At 37.0% G+C, this 27033-nt stretch overlaps 1 protein-coding gene across 3 annotated transcripts in view; it reads left to right on the forward strand.

Moving 5' to 3' along the window:
* wcy (WW domain-containing adapter protein with coiled-coil wacky) overlaps positions 1 to 26616 on the forward strand; it is an 81073-nt gene extending 54457 nt beyond the window's left edge. For all 3 annotated transcript variants that reach the window (XM_067783608.1, XM_067783609.1, XM_067783607.1), the window contains 12 exons: positions 8848 to 8947; positions 9073 to 9282; positions 13468 to 13887; positions 13962 to 14037; positions 14122 to 14204; positions 14285 to 14380; positions 14443 to 14927; positions 17824 to 18098; positions 18165 to 18592; positions 21480 to 21649; positions 22642 to 22769; positions 22842 to 26616. In XM_067783608.1, coding sequence (XP_067639709.1) covers positions 8848 to 8947; positions 9073 to 9282; positions 13468 to 13887; positions 13962 to 14037; positions 14122 to 14204; positions 14285 to 14380; positions 14443 to 14927; positions 17824 to 18098; positions 18165 to 18592; positions 21480 to 21649; positions 22642 to 22769; positions 22842 to 22920 — 2550 coding nt within the window. In that variant the 3' untranslated portion in view covers positions 22921 to 26616. The remainder of the gene's footprint in view (positions 1 to 8847; positions 8948 to 9072; positions 9283 to 13467; positions 13888 to 13961; positions 14038 to 14121; positions 14205 to 14284; positions 14381 to 14442; positions 14928 to 17823; positions 18099 to 18164; positions 18593 to 21479; positions 21650 to 22641; positions 22770 to 22841) is intronic.
* Positions 26617 to 27033: the final 417 nt, after the last annotated feature.

Here is a 27033-nt window from a genome sequence, read left to right on the forward strand (position 1 = left end):
ACTATTTCATTTGCTATAAAAGTAAGTAATTCAAACCCGTTACGAAGAGTCATTTCATCAACATCCTGGGAGAATTATTCGGCCAATAACTTGACGATTCTACTGAGGAATTGCGATCTCAGTTTAATTAGAAGCATGAATGTCAACGACATGGTCAACTATATAAATACTTGTTTACTAGATTGTATGGGAGTACTAACGTTTGAAAAAAACAGTACGGTAAAGTTAAGAAAAAAATGGTATGACCAAGAATTGACAGAATTGAATAAACTAAAACACCGGTTGCACTCACAAGCTAGAGCAACGGGTGACTATACCGAATATAACATTGTCGCGAAGTACTACAAACAACTAATCAAATTTAAAAAGATTAAATACATGGAGAATAATATTGATATCAATTGTTCAGATAGCAGGCTAATGTGGAAGCATCTTAAGCATGCTGTAAACTTAACGGGGCCACAAGAAAAGATCTTGACGGTGATCGTAAAAGGTGTGACATATGATACACCTCGCGATATTGCTGAAGCATTGAACTCCTTCTTTATAGATAGCATTGTTGATATAAACAGGGAAATTGAAGTTGTTCAGAGTCAGAACGACTTCCAATTTACTACTAGGCCATGTTTAAAATTCGAAGAAATTACGTTTGAGGATGTTATACGTGTAGCAAAAAGGTTCAAAAATAACACTGGGGGGGGGGGGGGGGGGGTTGAATTTACTTTCAGAAGGCGTAATTAAAGATTCGGTATCGTACATGGGTTTCTTCTATGCAACCGCTATAAACAAATCCATGACTACTGGAATAGTGCCAGACATGTGGAAAATTTCGACAATAGTACCAATTAGGAAAGTAAAAGATTCAATAATGGCAGAAGAACTAAGGCCGATAAATACATTGCCGAACAAAATTCTGGAAATTGTAATAAAAAATCAACTGCTTAATTACTTAGAAAGTAATAAAATCCTTTAAAGGAACAATCCGGTTTCCTAGAAATGCAGTCTTGCGAGACGGCGTTAAATTACGTCATATCTAGCTGGAAGGAAGAGCTGAGCCTAAAAAAACATATAGTAGCAGTTTTCATTGACCTGAAAAGAGCGTTCGAAACAATTGATAGGAATATAATGCTCGATAAACTACAAAAAATTGGTATTGGGGAAAATGAATTGAAGTGGTTTAGAAGCTTCTTATCAGACCGGAAACAAAGAACAACCATCGAGTCAGTAGTCTCATCCGAGGAACAAGTGGACATAGGTTTACCACAAGGGTCGGTATTAGCACCAATCCTGTTCAACATTTACATAAACGATATATCATCAGCACTGAAATATAGTAAAGTCAGGTTGTTTGCAAATGATGCGCTACTTGAAGTAAATGAAACGGACATTTCAATAGCAAGGAGCAAAATGCCAGAAGATTTGGAGTCATTGTATAGATGGCTTTGCATTAATAAACTCAAGCTTAACGTTAACAAAACTAAGTTCATGGTTTTATCTAGGACGACCAATAGTGAATCACTTAATTTAGATATAAAAATAATGAATACGAGCATTAAAGATGTCAAAATATTTAAGTACTTAGGGATCCTGATTAACAAGAAACTGAGGTTTACGGATCATATTGATTATAGTGTTGCCAAAATGGGCAAAAAAATTGGATTTTGGAAGAGATCGTGTAAACTTATTAGGAAGAAATATAAGTTGAAAGTTTATAGATACATCATAGAACCGCACTTCTTATATTGCCCTACAATATTCTTTATTGCCAATGAAACACAAGTAGACAGGTTACAAATTATGCAAAACAAAGCTATGAGATTTATATTGAAAGTGAGGTACGACTCTTCCATAAAGAGTATGCTTGATGCACTAAACTGGCTGAGTGTGAAACAGTTGATATTTTACCATATTATGAAATTTGTATTTTATATCCAGCATTGTAAATTACCAGCCTACCTAAGTGAAAAACTTGTTTATGTGAATGAAACCCATTCTTACATAATCAGGGAAAATAATAATTTTAGATTACCTCTTCTCAAAACAGAAATGGACAAGCAAAATATTGTAACGAATTTGCTGCAAATCCTTTTATTTGCAACCCTCTGCTAAGTTCGTATCGCTAAACTGTTGAATAAATAACTCCAATATTGAATAACGGAAAAATGGCCTTTATTAAAATACTTCACAATAACACTCTAACTGTGCAACGAATAGCTTAATAACCAAACTGATATCTTAAAGGAAACTGACTTTCAAAATAATAGTGCTATTGCTCGCTAGATATCGTCTTACTCGTAACTGCTTGACAATTCAAATCAAACTGAATTACTTCTTACTCGCTGGCGCCGCTTTTATAGTTTACGCTGCATACTTCTAGGCTCTTCGATTTCCAGAAGTTACTAGTTGTTTCGGCTACAAAATCGCCAGCCACAACTACGTGCACAAATTATTGCTCTCTCTTGTGACAACTCAGATAAGGTATATGCATGTGTTTGTAGTTTACAGTCTCCCGCACACACATAAGCGTATAAGTAAATTCATCGGTGTGTGACATCTCATCTCTTGCTGCCTTGTATGTAAATGTTGCTCGTCGGAATGTGTACATATGTGTAGACGCAATTATTTATTCGTTTATGTAGATACATAATGATTGAATTATTGATGTGCATTCACGTCACTGCTTAGATCGGCTTAGAGCTGGCAGCACTCCTTAGTTTTGCTAATATTCGTAACACTGCCCTCCACCTAAGTCTGATCGTCCCGATCAGACAAATCTCTCGATCTAAACGCTGCTAGCATCGCCAAATGTACCACTCTTCTACTCCGTGGTTTCTCAATGCTTTGTATGCGGTAGATGGTATCACTGACCTTCTTCACAATCTTGTACGGGCCTTCCCAACTGCACCGAAATTTGGATGGAACAACTTTCCGCCGGTGAGGGTTGTATAACAGTACCAAATCTCCATTCCGGAAACCTTCCGAATTATTTTCCCTGTCGTACCTGTGTTCCATCTTACTACTCATTATTCTGGATCGTTCTCTCGCACTCTGTTGCTTGGCCAATGAAGAACTACTTTGTAGAGCTTGTTCTTGACGGATTGGCTTCACATACTCAGTATCGTTCCGACGTTTCCCAACAAAAGTGCGCGCTGGCTTGAAATCATCCTTGCATTCTTTCTGAAAAATTCTTTCAGTGAATTTAGTGCGTCCATTAGGGTTTGTTGATGCCGGTCTTTTCCTCGCAGGTACTTTTAATTTCGCTTTATTTGGCACATGCGATCCATCAACCTTTGCTCGATCTACTTTCCTTGACTTTCGTGGTCTCTGTCGAATCTCCTCGACCAGCACTCGCTTACTGCTGAACCCTTTTTCCAAATTAAAGTTAAGTGGCACATCTTGGTTCTCATAACGCATCACCCTTCTCTGCATATCGATCTTGATGTCATGGTCAACCAAGAAATCTACTCCCAATATAACTTCATCAACAATCTCCGCCACAACAAATTTGTGTAGGACCATGACCTTCCCAATCAATACTTCACATATCACTTCTCCCTGAACTTGGTTATACTCGCCAGTGACCGTACGCAACTTTGCTCCAGGTAACGGTTTTACTCTCCTGTTGACCAAGTCAGATCGGATCAAGGAATGAGATGCGCCCGTATCTACAGTCAGTATTCGTTCTTTGCCATCCACATTCCCTCTGACGGTAAGACTGCTTGATTTCCTTCCAATTTGCGACACAGATATCACAGGGCATTCAATAGCTGGATCTAGCTCTCTACCTCTTACTCGCTCTTGCTCATCTCCTCCAGCTTTGCGTTTACGGCCACCCACATTGTTGGAACTATTAAGACCAAGATCGCAATGACGTGCTATGTGACCGGACTTCCCGCATTTGAAGCATTTGATAACTTTTTCACTTCGCTTTTGCGATCCTTTCAGTGCCTCCAATATTGCGTCTACCCACTCTGGCCTTTCTACTTCCACACGGCGTGCTTTGAAAACTGGCTTACACAGAAGCGACGCTGTTTCTTGAATCAGAGCTTGTGACACCGTTTCTGCGAATGTTGGCTTTGGGTTTGCGTATGTAGCTCGCTTTGTTTCGACGTCTCGTATGCCATTTATAAAACTCTGGATTTTTACCCTCTCGGTGTATTCCACGGGTGCGTCTGCATTTGCGAGATGAGCCAACCTTTCAACATCTGAAGCAAACTCCTGCAATGTCTCATTTGCTTTTTGGTAGCGGTTTTGCAACTCAATTTGGAATATCTGTTTCCTATGCTCGCTTCCATAACGTCGTTCTATAGCAGCCATCAATGCTTCATAATTGTTCCGCTCTCCTTCGGGAATCGTCTGTAATATTTCCGCTGCTGGCCCCTTCAATGCCACGAACAGTGCAGCAACTTTATCTTCCACATTCCAGTTGTTCACTGCTGCGGTCTTCTCAAACTGTAGCTTAAAGACCTGGAAAGGAACAGAACCGTCAAAGGATGGTGTTTTTACCTTTGGATTACTCGCTGAAACTGCTGGACGATTTAATTGTAACTGCTCCATACGACCCTTCAAATCATCGACTTCTGCCTGAAATTGAGCGATTTTTGCATCCTGCGCTTCCAGCTTTGATGTTACCCTTGCTTCCTGTGCTTCTAACTGTGAAGACATTTGTGCCACCTGCAATGATAAGCGCTCCTCTTGTTCTTCAATCTTTGATGTTATACGGGTTTCCTGCGATTCCAGTTGTGAAGAAATTTGTGTCGACATTTCTGAAATACGTGTTTCTTGTGCTTCAATCTTCGATGTTATACGGTTCTCCTGCGATTCCAGTTGAGATGACATATACGTTTTCTGTTCTTCCAATTGTGATGCCATATATGTCTTCTGCTCTTCCAGTTGTGATGACATTTGTGACGACATTGATGCTACTGTGGATGTTTGAGCAGATATTGCAGCCAAAATCATGTTCAAGTCTGTGCTGGTAACCGTCTGCGATGTTTCGTTTTTCTCTTCAATTTTTGTTGTCTCCTCGCCATCAAGGTGAAAGGCATACTCTTCCACATCAATTCCTTCTGCTTCCATTGCCTCTCGTAGCCGTGCCTGAAGTTCGAGTTTAACGCCGCTTGTATTCAATCCACGGTTATCCAACTCCTTCTTCAGTTGCTGGATCTTTAATTCACTGAGCTTTGCCATATCCTTGTTGTCTTCTGGAATTTATTCAACAATTCCTCTTCTGACACCAATTGTAACGAATTTGCTGCAAATCCTTTTATTTGCAACCCTCTGCTAAGTTCGTATCGCTAAACTGTTGAATAAATAACTCCAATATTGAATAACGGAAAAATGGCCTTTATTAAAATACTTCACAATAACACTCTAACTGTGCAACGAATAGCTTAATAACCAAACTGATATCTTAAAGGAAACTGACTTTCAAAATAATAGTGCTATTGCTCGCTAGATATCGTCTTACTCGTAACTGCTTGACAATTCAAATCAAACTGAATTACTTCTTACTCGCTGGCGCCGCTTTTATAGTTTACGCTGCATACTTCTAGGCTCTTCGATTTCCAGAAGTTACTAGTTGTTTCGGCTACAAAATCGCCAGCCACAACTACGTGCACAAATTATTGCTCTCTCTTGTGACAACTCAGATAAGGTATATGCATGTGTTTGTAGTTTACAGTCTCCCGCACACACATAAGCGTATAAGTAAATTCATCGGTGTGTGACATCTCATCTCTTGCTGCCTTGTATGTAAATGTTGCTCGTCGGAATGTGTACATATGTGTAGACGCAATTATTTATTCGTTTATGTAGATACATAATGATTGAATTATTGATGTGCATTCACGTCACTGCTTAGATCGGCTTAGAGCTGGCAGCACTCCTTAGTTTTGCTAATATTCGTAACAATATATTTTAAAAAGGCCTGAAATGTTTTAATGAACTACCTAATCATGTTAAAAATTGTGAAAACTTAAACACCTTCAAAAAAAGTTTATTAGAATATTGCAAAACCCTCCCAATAAGATACAATATTTTGTATCTGTATTTCATGTGACTGATCCTTGAGCGTACATGGCAATCCAAATAGACACAGAGGAACCTTATGCATCAGGTCAAATACGTATATCGCTCGCAATCAAATTAGGAAAGAATTCTTGAAAATATCGTCCCAGACAAACAGTTGGAGTGTTCATGTGAATGACGTATATTCCTACAACAATGATATATTATAATTAATTATGTTTACATAAAAGCTGGTACAGGGAGGATTGGAAACACGTCCTTTCCAACCGTCCGATAAGAGTGGCTCATTCTGCTGAGCTGCTAGCTTTTGGATTGACCAGAATCAAATGCATTCCGACAGCATAAATAATAAAACTGTGTAATCATACGTCTTGGAGTAGGGCAGGATTGAGAACACGTCCTTCCAACCTCCCAATGATATGACTCCAAGACTCGCCCGTTGGGACCACCAGTTCCCGTGCTGATCGGAATCTCATGCATTCCGACACCCCAAACGCTAGAAATCCTTTTATTATTAAAATGTATTTATAATTTGTAACAATCTAAGTTTTAGGCTTAAAACGCCGTAATAACAAATAAATAATAATAATAATAAGGAGAGAAAAGAAACGCTGAACAAACAGTTTCTGTTAAATACCCAGAAACCTGGGCATCCCAACAGATAACTGATTTATGAGGCTACACCTCCCAGGAGCTTAAGGGGTCATCTCCGGAAGCATTATGAGGAAATACGGCACCTGAGAACATAGCCGTATGAAGCAAAAAAGCACAAGCAGGTTCTCAGTGATATCCACAAACAGGCGTCGGACATACAAAATGTATGTCCTGCTTGAATGTGTCCCCACATGACACCAACCATCTCTTCAATTGTAATGTGGAACCAATGCCTCTAACACCCCTCTCACTATCGTCCACCCCTGCTGAAACTGTAAGTTTGCTTGGACTCCCGTTAGAGGACATTGTGACAATTTGTGATCGGTCGCACTTATTGGATGGGGTGAAGCACTGCTACAACAACAACAACATACTTCAGTTTGATATCGAACGCTCGACGATATCCCCTTGGTTTCTGCATCTTCATATGAGTACTTTAGTTTTTATATTGCAAAGAGTTAAGAAATGTTTTTGAAACTGTTAAAATCGTTTCTGTTGGGAACAGGGTATTTTTTTAAACTTTTCATAATTTCTTAAATAGTCTCAAAAGCATAAAGGTTCAATTTACGAATATGCAATTCGATAGCTAATTACGTATCGAACAGTTTTTATCGAACGTTGGGTACGACGCGTCGACATTTTGTGTTATAGAAAGCGAAAACGATTACTTGTTCTTGTTCGATATCGAATTACGGAAAGCCACTCCTGCTTTTCTATAAGTAAAAAGTCATGACAGTTACGAATAAATATCGCTGAGACTGAGCAGTCACAACCAGAAATTACTTTGTTTCTCGAAAATCGCATTATCTGCAAACACGAATAATTAATTATATTGTATATTATTCATGACATTAAACAAAAGGAACTAGTTACGAAATATTATGTAATTAAAAAAGAATTGGTTGATTCAGAATTTTGTTCAGTTACTCAGTTATTAATCTTATAAAGGTACAATCACTTATATTTATTTATTTAAAAGATGCCTAATCAGTTTTTTTTTTATTTTTTTTAATTATACTCAGCGTGCTTTGCACACAGAGTATATTAACTTTGATTGGATAACGGTTGGTTGTACAGGTATAAAGGAATCGAGATAGATATAGACTTCCATATATCAAAATCATCAGTCTCGAAAAAAAATTTGATTGAGCCATGTCCGTCCATCCGTCCGTCTGTCCGTTAACACGATAACTTGAGTAAATATTGAGATATCTTCACCAAATTTGGTACACGAGCTTATCTGGACCCAGATATTGAGACTTGATAAAAATTTGAAAAAAATTTTAAAACGGGCGTGGCACCGCCCACTGGTGATAAAATCAATTTTACAAATACTATTAATCATAAATCAAAAATCGTTAAACCTATCGTAACTAAATTCGGCAGAGGTTGCCTTTACTATAAGGAACGCTTTGAAGAAAAATTAACGAAATCGGTTAAGGACCACGCCCACTTTTATATAAAAGATTTTTAAAAGGGTCGTGGACGAATAAAATAAGCTACATCTTTGCAAAAAGAGCTTTATATCAATGATATTTCATTTCCCAAGTGGATTTATAACAATAAATAAGAAAAACTTCAAATTTAAGAAAATGGGCGTGGCACCCTCCCTTTTATGACTAATAAACAATTTTCTATGTTTCGGGAAGAAAAATTACCGGATCGTAATAAAATTGGGTACACAGATTTTTCCTATAGCAGGAAATATTTCTAGAAAAATGGGCGAGATCGGTTAAAGACCACACCCAATTTTATATAAAAGATTTCTAAAAGGGTCGTAGACTAGAATAATAAGCTATAAAACTAGCAAAAATAGTTTTGAATCAATGATATTTCACTTATCAAGTTTTATTGTAAGAGGAAATGGGGAGACATTTTTTTTAAACGGGCGGTGCCACGTGTTATGTAGAAAAGTAATTTATCTGAAATGAAATGTACAATTAAAGTTCACGCTGAATATATAATGTTCCGTTACACCTGAACTTAGATACCTTTACGTGTTTTTGATCAATATTCAATATATGTATAACAGATCTGGGTTAAACAGCAGCACATCATTTACTGGTTTTCTTATTGGCTGTTCGCCTCATACTATGCATTTGAACTATATTTTTAAATATGTATGCATATATCTTAACATATATGTCATTTTCTAACTTGCAGAGTTCCAAGTACAGCTCCAAACGCGATTATGAACGTGATCGATCATCCAACTATCGGGATCGCGATGTGTCGCCAGCTGGTGCTGGTCCGTTGAACAATGGTAAGCTCAATTGAAGCTAGTTCTTTTACTAATCAACGAAGTGTCATTTGGATTCGATTAGCGTCGTGTCCTACTATTTAATAATTAATATTGATATTCGTTTTATATCGTTTTGTTAATTTTAGTTTCGCAAAGATTATCGCAAACAGGAATAAATAATGGGAGTAGCGGATCATATCGTTCACAATCGCCTGAAATAGATTCACCTTCGTCTAGGGGCCACGGTTCGCACGATATACGCGATCGTGATCATCGTGGTAGCGATCGTTTTAGTTACATGCAAAAAATGAGGGATCGTGATCGTGATGTTTATAAAAAGGATAAATATTCAACTGGTGAGTTTGGTTAAAATAAATGACATTATACATTCATGAAGAAATAACTAGTGTCGAAGTAGGCATACCCTTAGCAGTATCCAAGGGGAATATCCAAAGTTTCTACTTGAAGAAAGCACAAACAAAGTGGAATAACATCACCACCTGTGCGATATCAAAATCCATTTGGCCAAACTATGATGGAAAGAGGACGAGAAGTCTTCTGAACAAATCCAGGGCTAACACACGCAAACTGATAGCAGTCTGCACCGGACATTGGGCAGTAGGTACACATGCGGAAAAGATGGGCACTCCGTATAACGAGTACTGTCGAAGCTGCAAAGATCCAAATGCCAGGGAGACAGTAGAACACTAAGGTTCTTTGGAACCCCGTTTCTAGAAGACCTCAGAGGGTTATCTGTGATAGCAATCACGTATATTCTTAATTTTATCAACAACTCTGGCTGGTTGCAATACATTGTACGTAACATTCCGTAAGTTTTTAGACGAGTTACATGGCATCAAAACGGCTTTAAATAGCTACTTGGGCGACCAAGGTCGCAGCCATTTCACCTACCATACATGGTAATACTATAAAGTATTCAAGTTTGACTCCGATATGTGGTTGCGTCAATGCATGTGGAAAAGCACTGTTTGAGAATTTGGTTTCATTTAAATCAAGGATTCTAAACTTAAAACCAGGGCTGCGAAGCGGTTCGAACCGAACCGGTTCATGAACCGAACCACGAACCGAACCGTTTTTTTTTCTCTACTCCAAAAACCGAACCGAAAACCACCCAAAAAAAATGGTTCGGTTCAGTTCAAAATAAAGTTTAAACAAAAATCACCTAACTTATTTAATTCACCACTTTGCTTGAAAATACAACTCTAAGATAAAAGTGCATACATTTTTTCTCGATGGCAACGCCGTGAGTTGTCACTTTTGATAGTAATAGCATCTACTGTTTGCACCTGTGGTCAAAAGCTTGTGAAAAAGTAAACAAATTTACATAATGAGTTCAAACCCCGTGCATAACAACTTTGTATATGAAAGAACTTTTTAATTTTTCATTTATAACATAGTCCGAACCATTATACAAAAAATGGATGTAGTTACATTTAGTGTGACGTTAGCCACTTGACTTTTGTGGGGACAATGACAATTTGACCAAAAACAAGTTACCAAATTGAAAAATGTAACGAATTTTTCTAATTTTGATGTATTTCATATTAACCAATACGACTAAATTACTTTCATGTCTTGGAAATATTTTAATATGAAATATCAGCCTAGAAAAGAAAGTTTTTAATAAGTTTTTCGAGCTTCCGAAAATTGTTTTGGTGGAAAAAACATGGATCGAAGTATGCTGTTGAAATTGTAGCAATCTATGTAATTCAAGTTTATGAAAAAAAAATGTTTTGTCATATTTTTTCAGTCGAAGATTTTTCTTACCATAATTTAAACTGTTTTCTGTATCGCTTAATATAATTTCAAATAAAGTGGATTTATCTAAAGTAAATAAAACCAAATTTAAAAACGTTTGTGTTATGTAATAACGCATTAAGGCTAATTATGTTAAGAGCAAAAAATATTTCTTCTACACCACGCCAAGTTGTTGTAAATTTTAAAAAGATTACACAAGTGTCAGAAAAGAATGTTCATAAAAATAGCAGTTTGAAAATATTTTTATTAAAAAGTCATTATAACTAAAGACATATAGTGAATTAACTCAAAAAACACAAATAGTTGACTAATATTTCGTTGTATAACCCCCATTTCGGATGACGCCGGCACATCATCCTTCCCCGAGGGTGTTGCCCATATCTTCCATATAAAAACAAATTTTGTTCATGCATGCGTGTATGGGAAAAAATGCGAACACCCTCTTGAAACTTGCACATTAGCTGTGTTTTTTTTACACGCGTATACGTTTACGTTTGCGCGTAAAAAAAACGCTTATCGTCGCATAGATAATGTTTAGGAGACCCATCGAGCGGCAGTGGTTAAATAACTAGCTACAGAACAGGGTGTACCTAAAATCGGAGACACAAACCTCTGGTGGGCATAATGTATAACATATAGCTGAATCGGTTGCGATGAATAGTGGATACACACTATTTTCAAATGGTTTTATTTGGCTTAACTTGACAGGCTGGTTGGTTAGCTGGCACGAATTTTGTAACTGAAATTTAAGTAACTTCCCGATAAGCTACAAGCTTGAAACTTGGAATATAGTCCAGAACCCGATGACAATGCAATAATAAGAATAAATCGCCGCTAGGTGGCGCAAGGATCGAGATATTCACAAAAATAGTATTATTGGAACACATAATACATACATGAATAGAAAGCGACCTATGATGCCCGATTTGGCTCATATTTGGAACAAATATTATATACAGTCCGGTAGAAGTGACATCAAAATATTTTAGAATTCGAGGAGAGACAAGCATACGTGGCGCAGAATCGAGTAAAGTTTTTGGAAGGATTATATATTGAGGACTTAGATTGTAACAAATTGTCAGGAAAGAGTCCTTGTAACAATGAGTCACTAAATGAACTAAATAGAATGAGAAATAATGGACAATTAAATAAAGACTAACAACTTGAAAATAAAATAGATAGTCATAAGTAAGTCCAAGTGAACCTTAATCAATTATGCTACGCCTCACATTTTTAGAAATTACACGCGCCCAACGCCTTTATTTAATTGCCTGATCAACGCCCTAGATTGATGAGGAGTGTGATGACTAGTACCTAGGACCTACCTACTTATTTTCTAGCTTTTAGTATTATTATTACTTCATGTAAGTATTGTTTTCAATAAAACCGTTTAACTTAAAATTTTTTTTTAATTATTTTATTTTAGAGGTGATACATAGAATTAGTGCTGAGGTGAAACATAGACACATATTTCAGTTACATCTGGGTATAATGGGTATTGAAATTTAGTAGTTCAAATTTTATGCGCAGCAATTTCAGAGGTGTATTTAAAGTTTGATGCTTACCAGTCCATATAAAGTTTAAGCGTAAACGTCTATAGATGTAAAAAAAACACAGCTATTATTACACTACAGATAGATGAGCTACAAAACTGCACACTCAGACATTTTGTGAAAGCTTTTAATAAGTCTGGAAAACTGTTGAAACTTTTATTAACTGTTGGGAGCTTTGTGTAAGCTTTGGAATGTATATATGTGACCTTGTCTATGAAAAGGTGGCTTATGACTCAAAATAGAAATTGCGAGAAACAGTTGTTAACAGCTGTTTTTTTTTTTTTTTTTGAATCATAAGCCACCATTTCATAGACCGGGTCACATATATATGTATATAGTTTGTGTTATAGTTAGAACGATATTTTAAATTGGAATTATTAAAAACTAATAAATAAACATAATTTTGGAACAATACCGTTTTAAAGGGAGACAATATTATTTTTCACATAACCGTATGTTAACATTTATAAGCTTAATGCCTAAGAAAATCTAAGAAGACATTTACATTTTCATGAATATCTTTTAGTTTGTGTAATAATCTCGTATTTAAAATTTAGTAGGTATGTTTTATATGTATATTGAAAGCAGCTAATTGAATAGTTTTTCTTCTCTTAAAAATACGACTACTTTCTTATGTGCAGAATATATGCGTTGTAAATACTCCCTATAGGTACAGTTATAGATAAAGATAGATAGATCCTTACATTTTATAATAATCAAGAAACCGTTTTGATAAGTTTTATAAATAAATACATACATGGATTTGATCTCAATAACTGTATTTTATTTGTATGCTTAGTAGGTACATATCGATGGTTGGTTGCACACAGATCCCAAGTAGCAAATTTCAAATTGTGTATGCTATCAAAACTTAGTATTAAACGTTTGAACCACTTGAACCGAACCGGTTCGGCGGTTCAAAGGTAGCCGCAAACCGGTTCACGAACCGGTTCAAGTTTTGCCTGAGTGGTTCGAACCACTGAACCGAACCGCTTCGATTTTCGAGGCGGTTTTCAGCCCTGCTTAAAACGTCCTCTGTTTTGCCAGATTTGTTCAAATTTGTGACCTAATAGCTTACTCAGTTTTGAAGTTATGTGTCTAAATCCCCAAACAACTCGCTAAAGATCTTTAAACTGACTTTGCTGTGTATATATGTGTATCGTCTATTTATATCTGACGATTTTTTTTTTATTTCTCCATTCCCATTAGATAAACGCGATAGACGTGGTGGTGGCAGTGGTGGTGGAAACGATCGCGATTCTGAATCGCATCGTACCAATCATGATAGGCTGGATCGGCGGGGTGGCGGCAGTGGGGGAGGAAGCGGCGGAGCCAAGCTTTGTTCTTCCAGTACCGCTGACAAGCGGTCAGGATCGTCAGATCGCGATAGAGATCGTGATCGTGATCGCGGCGATTTGAGAGATAGTAAACGTGATCGTGGCTCTGATCGTGATCGCGAAAGAGACCGTGACCGCGATCGGGATCGTGATAGAGATCGTAGTGATCGCGGTGGTGGCGGCGGCGCCGATCGTGAACGTGATCGTGGCGGCGGTGGTGGTAGTGAACGAAGCGATCGCGGTGAACGTGTGGCACGATGTGGTGATTGGAGTGAACATGTCAGCTCCTCTGGTATGTTTGTGGGAAATTTTTTGGACTATGAGCAAAAATATGAAGTTAATTATTGTATTGTTATTACGTCTTAGGGAAAATGTATTATTATAATTGCAAAACTGAAGTATCGCAATGGGAGAAACCAAAGGAGTGGATGGAAAGAGAACGGTAAGTTTTATAGAAATTGCTTTTTCATAATATTTAACAGCTATATATGTATATATATATATGAAAAATATAAATTTCTTTTAGAAATTTGGCACGTGATCATAGAGAAAAAGAATATCGTGATAAAGATCGCGATAGAGATCGGGAAGATCGATTTTGTAGATCAGGTAAGAAAGTTGGTGGCTTTATTGAATTTTTTATTGAATATTTATTAAAATATTTTGCTCTTTTTCGCAAACACGCCCAGCTTACGCGAAACATTCCAGTTCTCGGGGAAATTCACGACTGAGGTGGAATTATGAAAATGATGGTGGACCGCCAAGCCATCGAAGACGTTTGGATGGTAAATTTATTGTTATGTTTTTACACTCCTTATTCCTAACAACCTAATGCTTCTCTCGATAGGTCGAATCGCTGAAAATCCTGATATGGATATTAGTCCAGGTGACTCAACACCAACATCGGAGGCCAATTACCCATTGACCGGTGCGCCTTCATTACATGGTATGGTTAATGCCCAGCATAATGATCTGCCAACGTCTACTGTGGGTCTGCCAAATGCATTACCACGTTTAGCATCGCATCCCAATGCCAGTTCAGTTATGTCATCCTCCTCCTCCGTGTCCGCTTCTGTTGCAGCGGCTAATGCAGCAGGCGTCGCGTCAATGCATTTCGTCGCATCTTCTGCATCCGTACATGGTTCGGGTGTTGTTGTAGGCGGTGCAACAATGCTGCCCGCCACTGGACTCGCTTCCATGCCAGCGGGAGCGGGTGTACCAGTGATGGTTGGTGGTGTTTTACAATCGCAAAGTAATAGTAATCATCGTAAAATGGATACAGTGGCAATGTTACAACAGCAAGCGCATCTAGCGTCGACAACATCTCCAAATGTAAGTTTATCATCATATTTTAATTTGCTCACATTTTATAAACCCATACCAGTCAAAATCCAAATGAGTTCTTAAAGGTTTAAAAGAGAAAAGTACAAAAATTGGGTGTTTTTTTATTTTGTAACAAAAATTTTCTAAAAACTAGCTGTGTAAAAAAAAAGCAATCCACAAACTTTTAGTAAAAGAGCTCTTAAGGAACTGCCAATTATCGTTGCATCGTTTGAGGTGTTATAAAGAAGTTTAGGACAAATTTGTAATATCTCCAGAAGAAGTGCGCAATATTAGATAACCCACGCCCACTGATTATAAACCTCTTAAAAACAATTTCTGCGCTGATTGCCCCACCCTCTTGTCATACCTCTAAAGTCTTATGAGTTATTACAATAAAGCAACGAGTTGACGGTTGAGCAAAAAATCATCGTGTGCCTATTCAAACTGAACGATTTTCTGAGCCGTTGAACTCCCAAAAATATATCTCTTGCATTGTCTATTCAAAGCTGGTACTAAATTTATTGACTTAGTAAAATATTACATCATAAGTGTTAGACGAAAGTAATTCGTAGCAGTTTATCACTTACTTACTTAATTGGCGCTTAATCGTCGTAATGGCCGTCCAACAAGGCGCGTCAGTCGCTCCTTCGCTCCACCAACCGGCGCCAATTGGTCACACCAAGGGGGTTTAAATCGTTTTCCACCTGGTCCTTCCAACGGAGTGGGGGCCGCCCCCTACCTCTGCTTCCATAGGCGGGTTCCGATAGAAACACTTTCTTGGCCGAAGCATCATCTTTCATTCGCATAACATGGCCTAGCCAGCGCAGCCGCTGCGTTTTAATTCGCTGGACTATGTGGATGTCTGCGTATAGTTCGTACAGCTCATCATTAAATCTTCTTCGGTACTCGTCATCGCCAACGCGTAGAAGTCCATAAATCTTTCGAAGAACTTTTCTCTCGAACACTCGCAAAGCCGCTTCATATGCTGTTGTCATGGTCCATGCTTCTGCCCCATATAGCAGGACGGATACGATAAGTGACTTGTAGAGTATGATTTTTGTTCGCAGAGAGAGGACTTTACTTTTCAATTGCCTACCTAGTCCAAAGTAACATTTATTTGTAAGATTGATGCTGGTTCCCAAATAAACGAAGTCTTTTACTATTTCGAAATTATAGCTGCCAACAGTAGCTTGGTTGCCAAGGCCCGTATGCGCTGACTCTTTGCTCGATGACAGCAGGTACTTCGTTTTTTCCTCATTCACCATCAAACCCATCTTTACCGCTTCTTTTTCCAGTTTGGAGTAAGCAGAACTAACGGCGCGGGTGTTTAATCCGATGATATTAATGTCAGCAGCATACGCCAGTAATTGAACGCTTTTATAGAATATATCGCACGATAGTGGGTCACCCTGTCTGAAACCTCGTTTAGTTTCGAACGGCTCGGAGAGGTCCTTCCCAATTCTGACTGAGGTGATGGTGTTGCTCAACGTCATTTTGCAAAGCCGTATAAGCTTTGCGGCGGCTTTAAAATCGACGAAGAGGTGATGTGTGTCGATTCTCTTTTCACGTTTTTTTCCAAGATTTGACGCATTGTGAAAATCTGGTCGATGGTAGATTTACCAGGTCTGAAGCCGAACTGATAAGGTCCTATCAGCCGGTTCACGGTGTGCTTCAATCTTTCGCACAATACACTTGAAAGGACCTTATATGCGATATTAAGAAGGCTGATTCCACGATAATTGGTGTATTTTGCAGTATCCCCCTTATTGTGTACTGGGCAAAGAACACCTAGATTCCAACCGGGCATGCACTCTTCCGCCCATATTTTGCTATGAAGCTGCTGCATGCGCCTTACCAACTCCTCGCCGTCATACTTGAATAGCTCCGCAGGCAATCCATCAGCGCACACGGCCTTGTTGTTTTTCAAACTGGTTATTGCTATTCTAAGTTCGTCATAATCGGGCGGGGGGACATATATTCCATCATCATCGATTGCGGGATCGGGTTCGTCATCTCTGCGAGGTGAATCGCTGCCTCCATTTGGGAGGGCAGAGAAGTGTTCCCTCCATAATCTAAGCACTCTCTGGACATTAGTTGCAAGGACGCCATTTTCGTTCCAACAGGAGTTTGTCCCGGTCTTAAAACCTTCCGTCTGTCGCCGTATTTTTTGGTAAAATTTTCGGGCGTTATTCCTGGTGGCTAGCAGCTCAAGCTCCTCGCACTTACGCCTTTCTGCTTCTGCTTTCTTCTTCCTGAAAAGGCGTCTCGCTTCCCTTTTCAACTCACTATAGCGTTCACACACCCCTCTTGTTGTGCTCGCTTTTAACGTAGCCCTGTAGGCAGCGTCTTTTCTTTCGGTTGCAAAGCGGCATTCTTCATCGTACCAGTTGTTTTTTCGTAGCCGCCGGTAACCAATTTTTTCCTCGGCGGCAGTACGAAGTGCTTTCGAGATATGCTCCCACTGCTCCTGTATTCCTTCAGGCTGAGTTGTGCTCTCAGAGAGCAGGTGTGAGAGTCGAGTTGCGAAATAATTGGCTGTCTGTTGTGATTGAAGCTTTTCGACGTCTAGCTTTCCTTGTGTTTTTTGTTCCTTGGTTTTAGCCGCGCTGAGGCGGGTGCGTATTTTGGCTGCAACGAGATAATGGTCCGAGTCGATGTTAGGTCCTCGGATCGTGCGCACATCTAAAACACTGGATGCATGTCGTCCGTCTATCACAACGTGATCGATCTGATTGCGAATATTTCGATCAGGAGGCAGTTTATCACTAGTCCAATCAGGGTATAATTCGAATATAATATTTCGGTTTATGAAACTTGAGGTCGCCGAATTCAAGAACTGCATGCCTTTTATTTTTGGAAATAAATCAAGAAAAATTCTTTATTAAAAATAAAAAAAAAACAACAGGTGGATCATCACTTGAACTCGAATGCACCGGGACCACCAAAGTTAGGAGCAAAAGAGCAGCAGGAAATGATGATGAATGCGCAACAAAAGGCGGTATTATTAATGCGACAACAGCAACAACATCAGCACCAGCAAACAGCGTTGCATCATCATCATCATCACCACCATCAGCTATCACAGCATGGTAATGATCATATGATGTCCAATGCCGGCATTTCCATAGATGGTACCAATCACGGAATGAATGCTGCCTCATCAGCGGTTATAGTTCTTAGGTAAGTCGGATTGAAACAATAGTAAATCAATTCAAATTATATATGCAATTTTATTACATTTCGCAGAGATAATTCAATAAATTCGCCACATTATAATTTAGCTCATGGCATGCCTCCAATGTGCTATAATACAAAAAGTCCTTTAACAAATATTGCTAGTAGCGGTGGTGTTGTTCCTGTATCCGGTCACAATAACAATGTGGGTGGTAGTGGCATGAATATGAGTGGCGTTTTGAATGCTGCTGCATATGCCGCTTGTAACACACCGTACGGTTTAAAGACTGTCGAGGGCAATAGTGGCGTTAATGTCATGAATTCAATTGGCAACAACAATAACAGTAGTGGTGGTCACTGTTCTTCATCTAGTTTAGCGAATGTTAGCATAAATGCTGGCGGTAGTGGTATGATTAGTATTTTGCCTGGTGAGGGACCACCGACGCCAACACAAGAAATGGATATGAATATTGGAGCAATGGAGCAACAGCAGCGAAAAAGTATGTTGAGAAAATAATAAAAGCGGTCAAAATTTTTTACTGGAATCTGCTAATATATATATTTTTTTTTAAATATATGACATATACATACATATATGTATGTATACAGTTTTTAAGAAAACTGAATGACATCGGTCTGCTTCTAACTGTATGTATAAATCTTTTTATACTCGCTGAGCAGACGCACAGAGTATATTAATTTTGTTCGTATAATTCGCAAACTAATCGAGATAGATATAGACTTCTATATATCAAAATGATCTGGGCGAAAAAAGAAACACGATAACTTGAATAAATTTTGAGGTATCTTAATGAAATTTGGTATGTATGTTCCTAGGCACTCATCTCAGATCGCTATTTAAAATGACCGAAATCGGACTATAACCACACCCACTTTTTCGATATCGAAAATTTCAAAAACAGAAAACAAAGACGGATAAAGCGATGAAACTTGGTAGGTGGGTTGTCCTTATGACGCAGAATAGAAAATTAGTAAATTTTTGGACAATGGGCGTGGCACCGCTCACTTAAAAGAAGGTAATTTAAAAGTTTTGCAAGCTATAATTTGGGCAGTCGTTGAAGATATCATGATGCAATTTGGCAGGAACGTTACTCCTATTACTATATGTGTGCTAAATAAAAATTAGCAAAATCGGATGGCGAACACGCCCACTTAAAAAAAAAAATTTGTTTAAAGACAAATTTTAACAAAAAATTGGATATCTTTACAGTATATAAGTAAATTATGTCAACATTGAACTCCACTAATGATATGGTGCAACAAAATACAAAAATAAAAGAAAATTGCAAAATGGGCATGGCTCCGCCCTCTTTCATTTAATTTGTCTAGAATACTTTTAATGCCATAAGTCGACCAAAAATTTACCAATCCATGTTAAATTTGGTAGGGGCATAGATTCTATGACGCTAACAGTTTTCTATGAAAATCGGCGAAATCGGTTGAAACCACGCCCAGTTTTTATACACAGTCTGTCCTTCCGCTCGGCCGTTAACACGATAACTTGAGCAAAAATCGATATATCTTTACTAATTTTAGTTCACATACTTATCTGAACTCACTTTATCTTGGTATTAAAAATGGGCGAAATCGTACTATGACCACGCACACTTTCGATATCGAAAATTTCGAAAAATAAAAAAATTCCATAATTCTATACCAAATACGAAAAAAGGGATGGAAAATCGTGATTGGAGTGGTTTTTTGACGCAAAATATAACTTTGGAAAAAACTTTGTAAAATTCTACCATTTTAATTAGAAGAAAATGAAAAAGTTCTGCAGGGCGAAATAAAAAGCCCTTGGAATCATTACAGGAATACTGTTCGTGGTATTACATATATATATAAATAAATTAGCGGTACCCGACAGATGATGTTCTGGGTCACACATATACGACTAAGGGCCACTCCCTTTTAAAACCCTCATTAATACCTTTAATTTGATACCCATATCGTACAAACACATTCTAGAGTCACCCGTGGTCCACCTTTAAGGCGATATCTCGAAAAGGCGTCCACCTATAGAACGAAGGCCCACTCCCTTTTAAAATACTCTTTAACACCTTTCATGTGATACCCATGTCATACAAACACATTCCAGGGTTACACCCGAACTTAGCCTTTGTTTCTTAGTGAGTTCGAGGTGATATTTGTATCACGGTGACAATTGTGACATGCTTACTACTTCCAGTTTAAGGGTAAATTTTTAATTTATAAGGAGGCTGCCGTGGTGTAGTGGTAGCGTGCTCCGCCTACCAGGCCAAGGGTCCTGGCTAAAGTCCTGTCGTCGAAAATTTACAAAAATAGTATTTTCAATTAGAAAATAGTTTCTCTAAGCTGAGTCACCCTACTGCATTGATTTGGCAAACACTCCGAGTTTATTTCTGCCATGAAAAGCTATGCAGTGAAAATTCAATCGGCATTAAATGTTGGTGTAGGTACCGTCCCGTTTTATTTAGCTTGACTTGACAGGCCGGCCGCACGGCCGGTGTGAACGAATTTTGTAATTAAAATGTATGTAACTTCCCGATAAGCTACAAGCTTGAAACTTGGAATATAGTTCAGAACCCGATGACAATGCAATAATAAGAAAAAAAACTTCGATAGGTGGCGCGTGGATCGAAATATTTCAAAAAATCGTATATGTGGTCCGATTTGGTTCATATTTGGAACACATAATACATACATGATGAGAAAATGGCTTGTGAAAATCGCCGCTAGGTGGCGCAAGGATCGAGATATTCAAAAAATCGTATTTGTGGTCCGATTTGGTCCATAATTGGAACATATAATACATGCATGAATAGAAAGCGACCTATGATGTCCGATTTGACTCATATTTGGAACAAATATTACATACAGTCTGGTAGAAGTGACATCAAAATATTTTGGAGTTCGAGGAGGGACAAGCATACGTGGCGCAGAGTCGAGTAAAGTCTTTGGAAGGATTATGTATTTAGGACTTAGACTGTAACAAATTGTCAGGAAAGAGTTCTTTTAATAATGAGTCACTAAATGAACTAAAAAGAATGAGAAATAATAGGCAATTAAATAAAGACTAAAAACTTGAAAAAAAAAAAATTAAAAAAAAAAATTTAAAACTGTTTTATTGAAAACCTGTAAAGTATAACTATGACGCGTGTTCGCAATCCGCGGAGGTTTTATTTTCCATTATTTCACCCCTTTTTTCGCAAACAACCCCTGCGAACAAAGCATACAAATTTTGCTAACTGAGGCAGAATAGAGCTTTATCAAATCAAAATATATACTAGTTTCTTGGCTCAGAAAATTTTGGTCCAGTATTATTATTGCATAAGAAATGAATGATGGTAAAATAAATGTACACATTTTTGTGTTTTTCTTGTACAGTGGAAAATACTTCATCAGCGTCCTTGAGCACCTTGCAAAGTTGCGTTACGTCATCTGTACAAGCGGGACGTTCGCAAGGTCCCGAAATTTCACCGAAATTAGCAAAGTATTTTAGAGCAGATTTAATAACACATGTTACCAATTGGCAAGCTGATATACTGGAAAAACAGGTAATAACGGTGTTGCAGGTACACAGGTTATATTCAGAGCCATTTTGACATTAGCAAGTTAATAAATTTTCAATCTTAAGGTAGTGATACAAAATCAAATTTGATTGCTTAATATGTGCCACTGCGTTATAACTTACAACTTGAGTTTAATTCATACAGGCCAAAATACTTCTCTCAGAACCGCCACGGGCTGTCTTCTTATGCCCCCAGAACACCATCTACATAATGAGGCGAGAATACTCCCCATCAGGGAGAGAAATGAGATGCTAACCAAACAGTTCCTGTTGAATACCCAGACACCTGGGCATTCCAACAGACATCTGATTGATGGGCCAACACCGCCTAGGGGCTTAAGGAGTATCCGTAAGCATTATGAGGAAATACGGCACCTGAGAACACAGCCGTATAAAGCAAAAAAACAAGCAGGTCCTCAGCGAACTCCACAAACAGGCGTCGGACCTTTATGCCAAGAATTCCCCCGTGAATCCAGTAATCAAAGAACAATACCCAAAACTTGCGGAAGAGGAACGCATACTCCCCAGGGAAACGCGAGTCACTCGAGCTCAACTCAGATCTGGATACTGTAACAGGTTAAACTCTTACATATCCAGATCCAACCCCGACATATAAAATGTATACCCTGCTTGCAATGTGTCCCCACATGACACCAACCATCTCTTCAATTGTAATGTGGAGTCAACGCCTCTAACACCTCTCACATTATGGTCCACGCCTGTCGAAACTGCAAGTTTCCTTGGAGCAAGTTCCGTTAGAGGATATTGAGGACAATTTGTGATCGGTCGCACCTGTTGGATGGGGCGAAGCACTGCTACAACAACAGTTTAATTTATTGATTTTAAAAAAGAAGTATATTTCGAAATCTAAATTTTACTAGGCACTGTGCAAATGGCTCTAAATTTCTTCCTTAACAGTGTGGCATTTTCTCGTATACACATGATTTGATATTAACTTTAACTATTTATTTCTTGTAGGCGCAAAAGTGTTCTGAAGAAACGCATTTGTACGGAGATTTACAATGTACTAAAGTGTCGGCTGAATTGAAATGTGCTAGAAGCTTAGTTAGAATAACTGAAATTACAGCAACACTACAAGAGCAAAAGTAAGTATATATATACGCATTAATTTCACATAAAATATATCACAAACTATGCAAAATTTTGTCTATTTATAGAATAATGTATCTACGTCAGCAAATTCGTCGAATAGAAGAATCTAAATCACAGAATTCATTTATGTCTGATGATGTTTAGCCAATATAAAATTGGTATTAAAGCGGAATCAACTGATAAAGGAATTCATAGTTAAAATAAACAACAACACCATCACTACCATACAAATATGAATAAAATCTCTTATTGACACGCCTACACTCCCATAAAACACAACAATAAAACAAAATTATAGCTATTGGCAATTCAACACTTAATGTATTTACAACTATTAGTAATACTGTAATAATAAATAATAAGAAATTATTGAACTGTTAAAAAGGTCATAGTGAACCACGACCAGCGACAGCAACACTACGAGTGTAGGCTGTCGGCAGAATAACAATGGTAACAGCTTAGAATAATAAATAAATGATGGGATTACAATTAACAAAAATATATATATAAATACTTTAAAGTAAAGGTAACACAAATACAAACAACAAGGATGCAATGCAAAATAAAAATAACAACAATAAAATAGCCAGGAAAAATTAATACCACAATACAACAGGAAAAATCTACACAACAAAAATTAATGAATAATTATAGTAATATTATAACTAGTAATTATAACTATAAATTTAAATTATAAATAAAAAATAGATCTTAAAATAAACTACAAGAAGCATACAAAATTGGCAATTTAAACACATTTCAATGAATTTGACAAAAGAGATTTGCGCAGAAAATAGATGAGGTCAAAAAATAAAGCATTAGCAAAATGATTGATCTAGTGAGTAGGGAGGAAAGACAGCGCGAAAGCAATTCAATATTTGGGCGCAGCAAGGTTTATCTAATATAAATCGCTGAACACGCCTTGCCTGTAGAGGAGCTCATATCAAAAGCTGAGTGCGCAAATTAGGAATTTTAGAATATCATCCGTGCATTTATCTAAAATGTACGGCCCAATCAAACATATGCTTTGAGTTTTGAAAACAGATGTAATTTTCGCCATTGTGCGTAAAAAATATTGATTTTGTGTTTTTAGTGAAATTTCATTGTAAAAATATTTACATTATTTTTTTTACTCTCAGAATTTCAGCACAAAAAACTTCCACATTTTGGTATTTTTGTTAAGGTTTTTCTTTTTTTTTTATTATTCTTCATTCCACTTTAAAAATGCAATACGAATTCAAAAATTGTTAGTTTTGTAAATTTCAACTTGTATATTTACAAATTGAAACTGTACGTTCTATGAAATCTTCTCTAGGTAGGTATTTTAAATTACCTAGCTATGAGTGGCCATTCACACTCAAATACTTTTAGCTGTCATATTTTTTTGAAAAATCGATTTTTTCGCCTAGTATGAAGAACAAGAGCAGAACTACAATACAAACATAGAAAAATAGTCGTTTTTTTTGTGAATTCAGCTGTATGTGACTTATCATGATTCGATCACAAGAGGTTTGCTCGACAGACACATTTTTTGACAATTGCAGCCATTTTGCTCCCAAATCGAATTGACATCCGTTAACTGTGTTGTTTCTTTGCAATTTTTCGAAAAATAGTAGTAGAAATAGGAAGCAATCAGTTTACAAATACCCGATAAGTACTAAACTGCATAATTCCTTAGAACATTTATTTTAATTTTACGATGAATTTATTAACTATGCCATGATCTATTAGTGTGGCTGAATATAGGTTTTATGAAAAGTACGGATACCAAGGAATCGTACACTTTCGTAAACCTATGAACATACGAACCCTAAACCACTTCAGAATTCATCAATCAACGTCAAAAACTCGACTAGTAAATTGATTCACGTAAAAATGTAATTATTATATAATGGAGATGCCGTAACGAAATATTGGTACATTGAGCATGTTACCTTATTCATTCCGTATGTTCGGAACATTCGTCTCGATTTAAGAATTTGGGGAATCGGTTTATATTTTGAATATTATGTATATTCGTAGTATCAAACGAACGTGTTCCGAATATTCTAAATTAACGTTTTATCCGGAACACTTCCATGAATACTTAACGCAAGGAGCTTTCCGAAATATCAGAATAAAAAGGTAAATACTCCCTGTGTAGCAGGACCGCATAAAAGCTGAACTCTTCTGTCAAAGTCAAGACCGGAATATAAAGTTCTAAGAGAATAAGCCATTTTCTTTAATTTTTTTTGTCAGACCATGTCGGCTGCGTTTTCAATATCGTCCTATCTCAAAATATTTTTCAAAAACTTCCCATTTCATGATTTGTACAAAAACGCCCTATATTAGAATTAGATTGAAGAACGCCTCAGAATGCTTTTCATTAACTCCCTCTTATGTCAAAATGCATTGAACCTATGCTCATATAGGGAGTTTTTGAAACAAATTTTGATATATTGTATTTTTGAATAAAATTCTAAACCAACATAGCTCTTTATCAATTCACGAAATATTTAGTAGAAAATGAATTATTCAAAACCTGTTGGCATTTGCAAATTTTTATTACTAATAATATACTACTAAAGGTAATTTTCTACTACAATTTTCGCTAAAGGGGATTGAATTATTACCCGTTTTCCTTACTTCGTAAAAGGAACCTGTCCAGATTTCTCAATTTGGGAGTGTCAAAGCTCTGCCGTCATTGAAGAACAAACCTCTAGGAATTGAATCATGGTGACTTATCTCACAACTTGGTGCGCAAATTCGGGAGCTCTGCGAGACGTAGGAGGAATGACAGCAAAATTTCTCTGAAAACATGTTCGCCCCTTCGCAGGCGGCATAAAAACTGTTGATACCGTCGAATGGAGTAAAAACTAAATGTTTCATATTACAAACTGTATGAGGAGCTTGTCTTACTGATCGTCAGAGTTATGTGGCTTAAAATTATTGTTACTGAGAATAGAGCAGCAACTAAGACAAAGCTTTTTTGTTGAAAATTTTGTGATGCACCGTCCTTTAACACAATTATGATATAGAGGGTTCTTCAACCGTTTGCAGCGGAAGGCCGTTTTCACACCGACAACAGAATCAGCCCGATCTTTCTCTCAGCGGTCAATTTGTAAATGTCTTACATGGGCAGAGAAGAAAGGAGCATGTTAACAATAGTCGGATATATTGTGTAAATGTTACATCAAGAAATGCCTTGTTTTTGTATTCAACATTGTTAACATAAAGTTGTTTATTTAATTTTGCAATTTACAGCCAAGATGTTTTATTAGGACTTAATTTATTAATATAAAAATTAATTTCAAGGTAAAACACTAGCTGTACTTTCTTTTTCTATTCTTTCTTTAAAAAAAAAATTAAAAAAAAAATTGAACTTTTCCAGGAAAACACATGCAATGTAATACATTCAAAATATAAATAATAAAAAATGGATTTTTTTTAAGATATAATAAACTTTACACACATATGGGCATTCCATGTTGAACTCATCAATTGCTGGAACCCACTTCTTTGCTGTATTTTTTGTCATAGCCTTATTTTAAGAAGAAATAACTCTTACGTTGAATACAGCAAAATGTTAACAAGTGGTTCCAACTTTTGGTCGGTTTGAAGTGGAATTGTACAATAGTTTTCTTTCTTATTTTCTACACTATTTTAATTTCTTTTTACTTTATTAACATTTAATTTAAAATATATGTAGTTTATACGTGATTGTGTAGATATATGTATTATGTATGTATGTATGTATAAGCTTATGCTATATTCAATATACTTATACAATTATTATTATACATATAACAAAAAAAGAAGAAATTTTGAAAAAATAATCAAAATTAAATGTATTTTAATTTATTTGTGTTTTATTATTTTAAATTAATTTACTTAAAATTATTCGGCTGTTGCTATTCGTCCCGAAATTTTCATTTTACAAATATTTGTTAGCATGCTATTTTAATACTCAGCTGAGCAGAGCTCACAGAGTATATGTGACCCTGTCTGTGAAAAGGTGGCTTATGACTCAAAAAAGAAATTGCGAGAAACAGCTGTTAAAGATAAAGAATGCATTTCTTCAGGACGTTTGTGCTCTTGTTTTTTTTTTTTGAGTCATAAGCCACCTTTTCATAGACAGGCTCACATATTAATTTTGTTCGCATAACGATAATCTGTAACGGCATAAGCTAATCAAGATAGATATAGACTTCTATACATCAAAATGATCTGGGCGAAAAAAGAAATTCATTTAGCAATGTCCGTCCGTCCGTAAACACG

This window comes from Eurosta solidaginis, chromosome 4 (genome assembly GCF_040869045.1).
Source record: "Eurosta solidaginis isolate ZX-2024a chromosome 4, ASM4086904v1, whole genome shotgun sequence".
Lineage (NCBI taxonomy): Eukaryota > Metazoa > Arthropoda > Insecta > Diptera > Tephritidae > Eurosta > Eurosta solidaginis.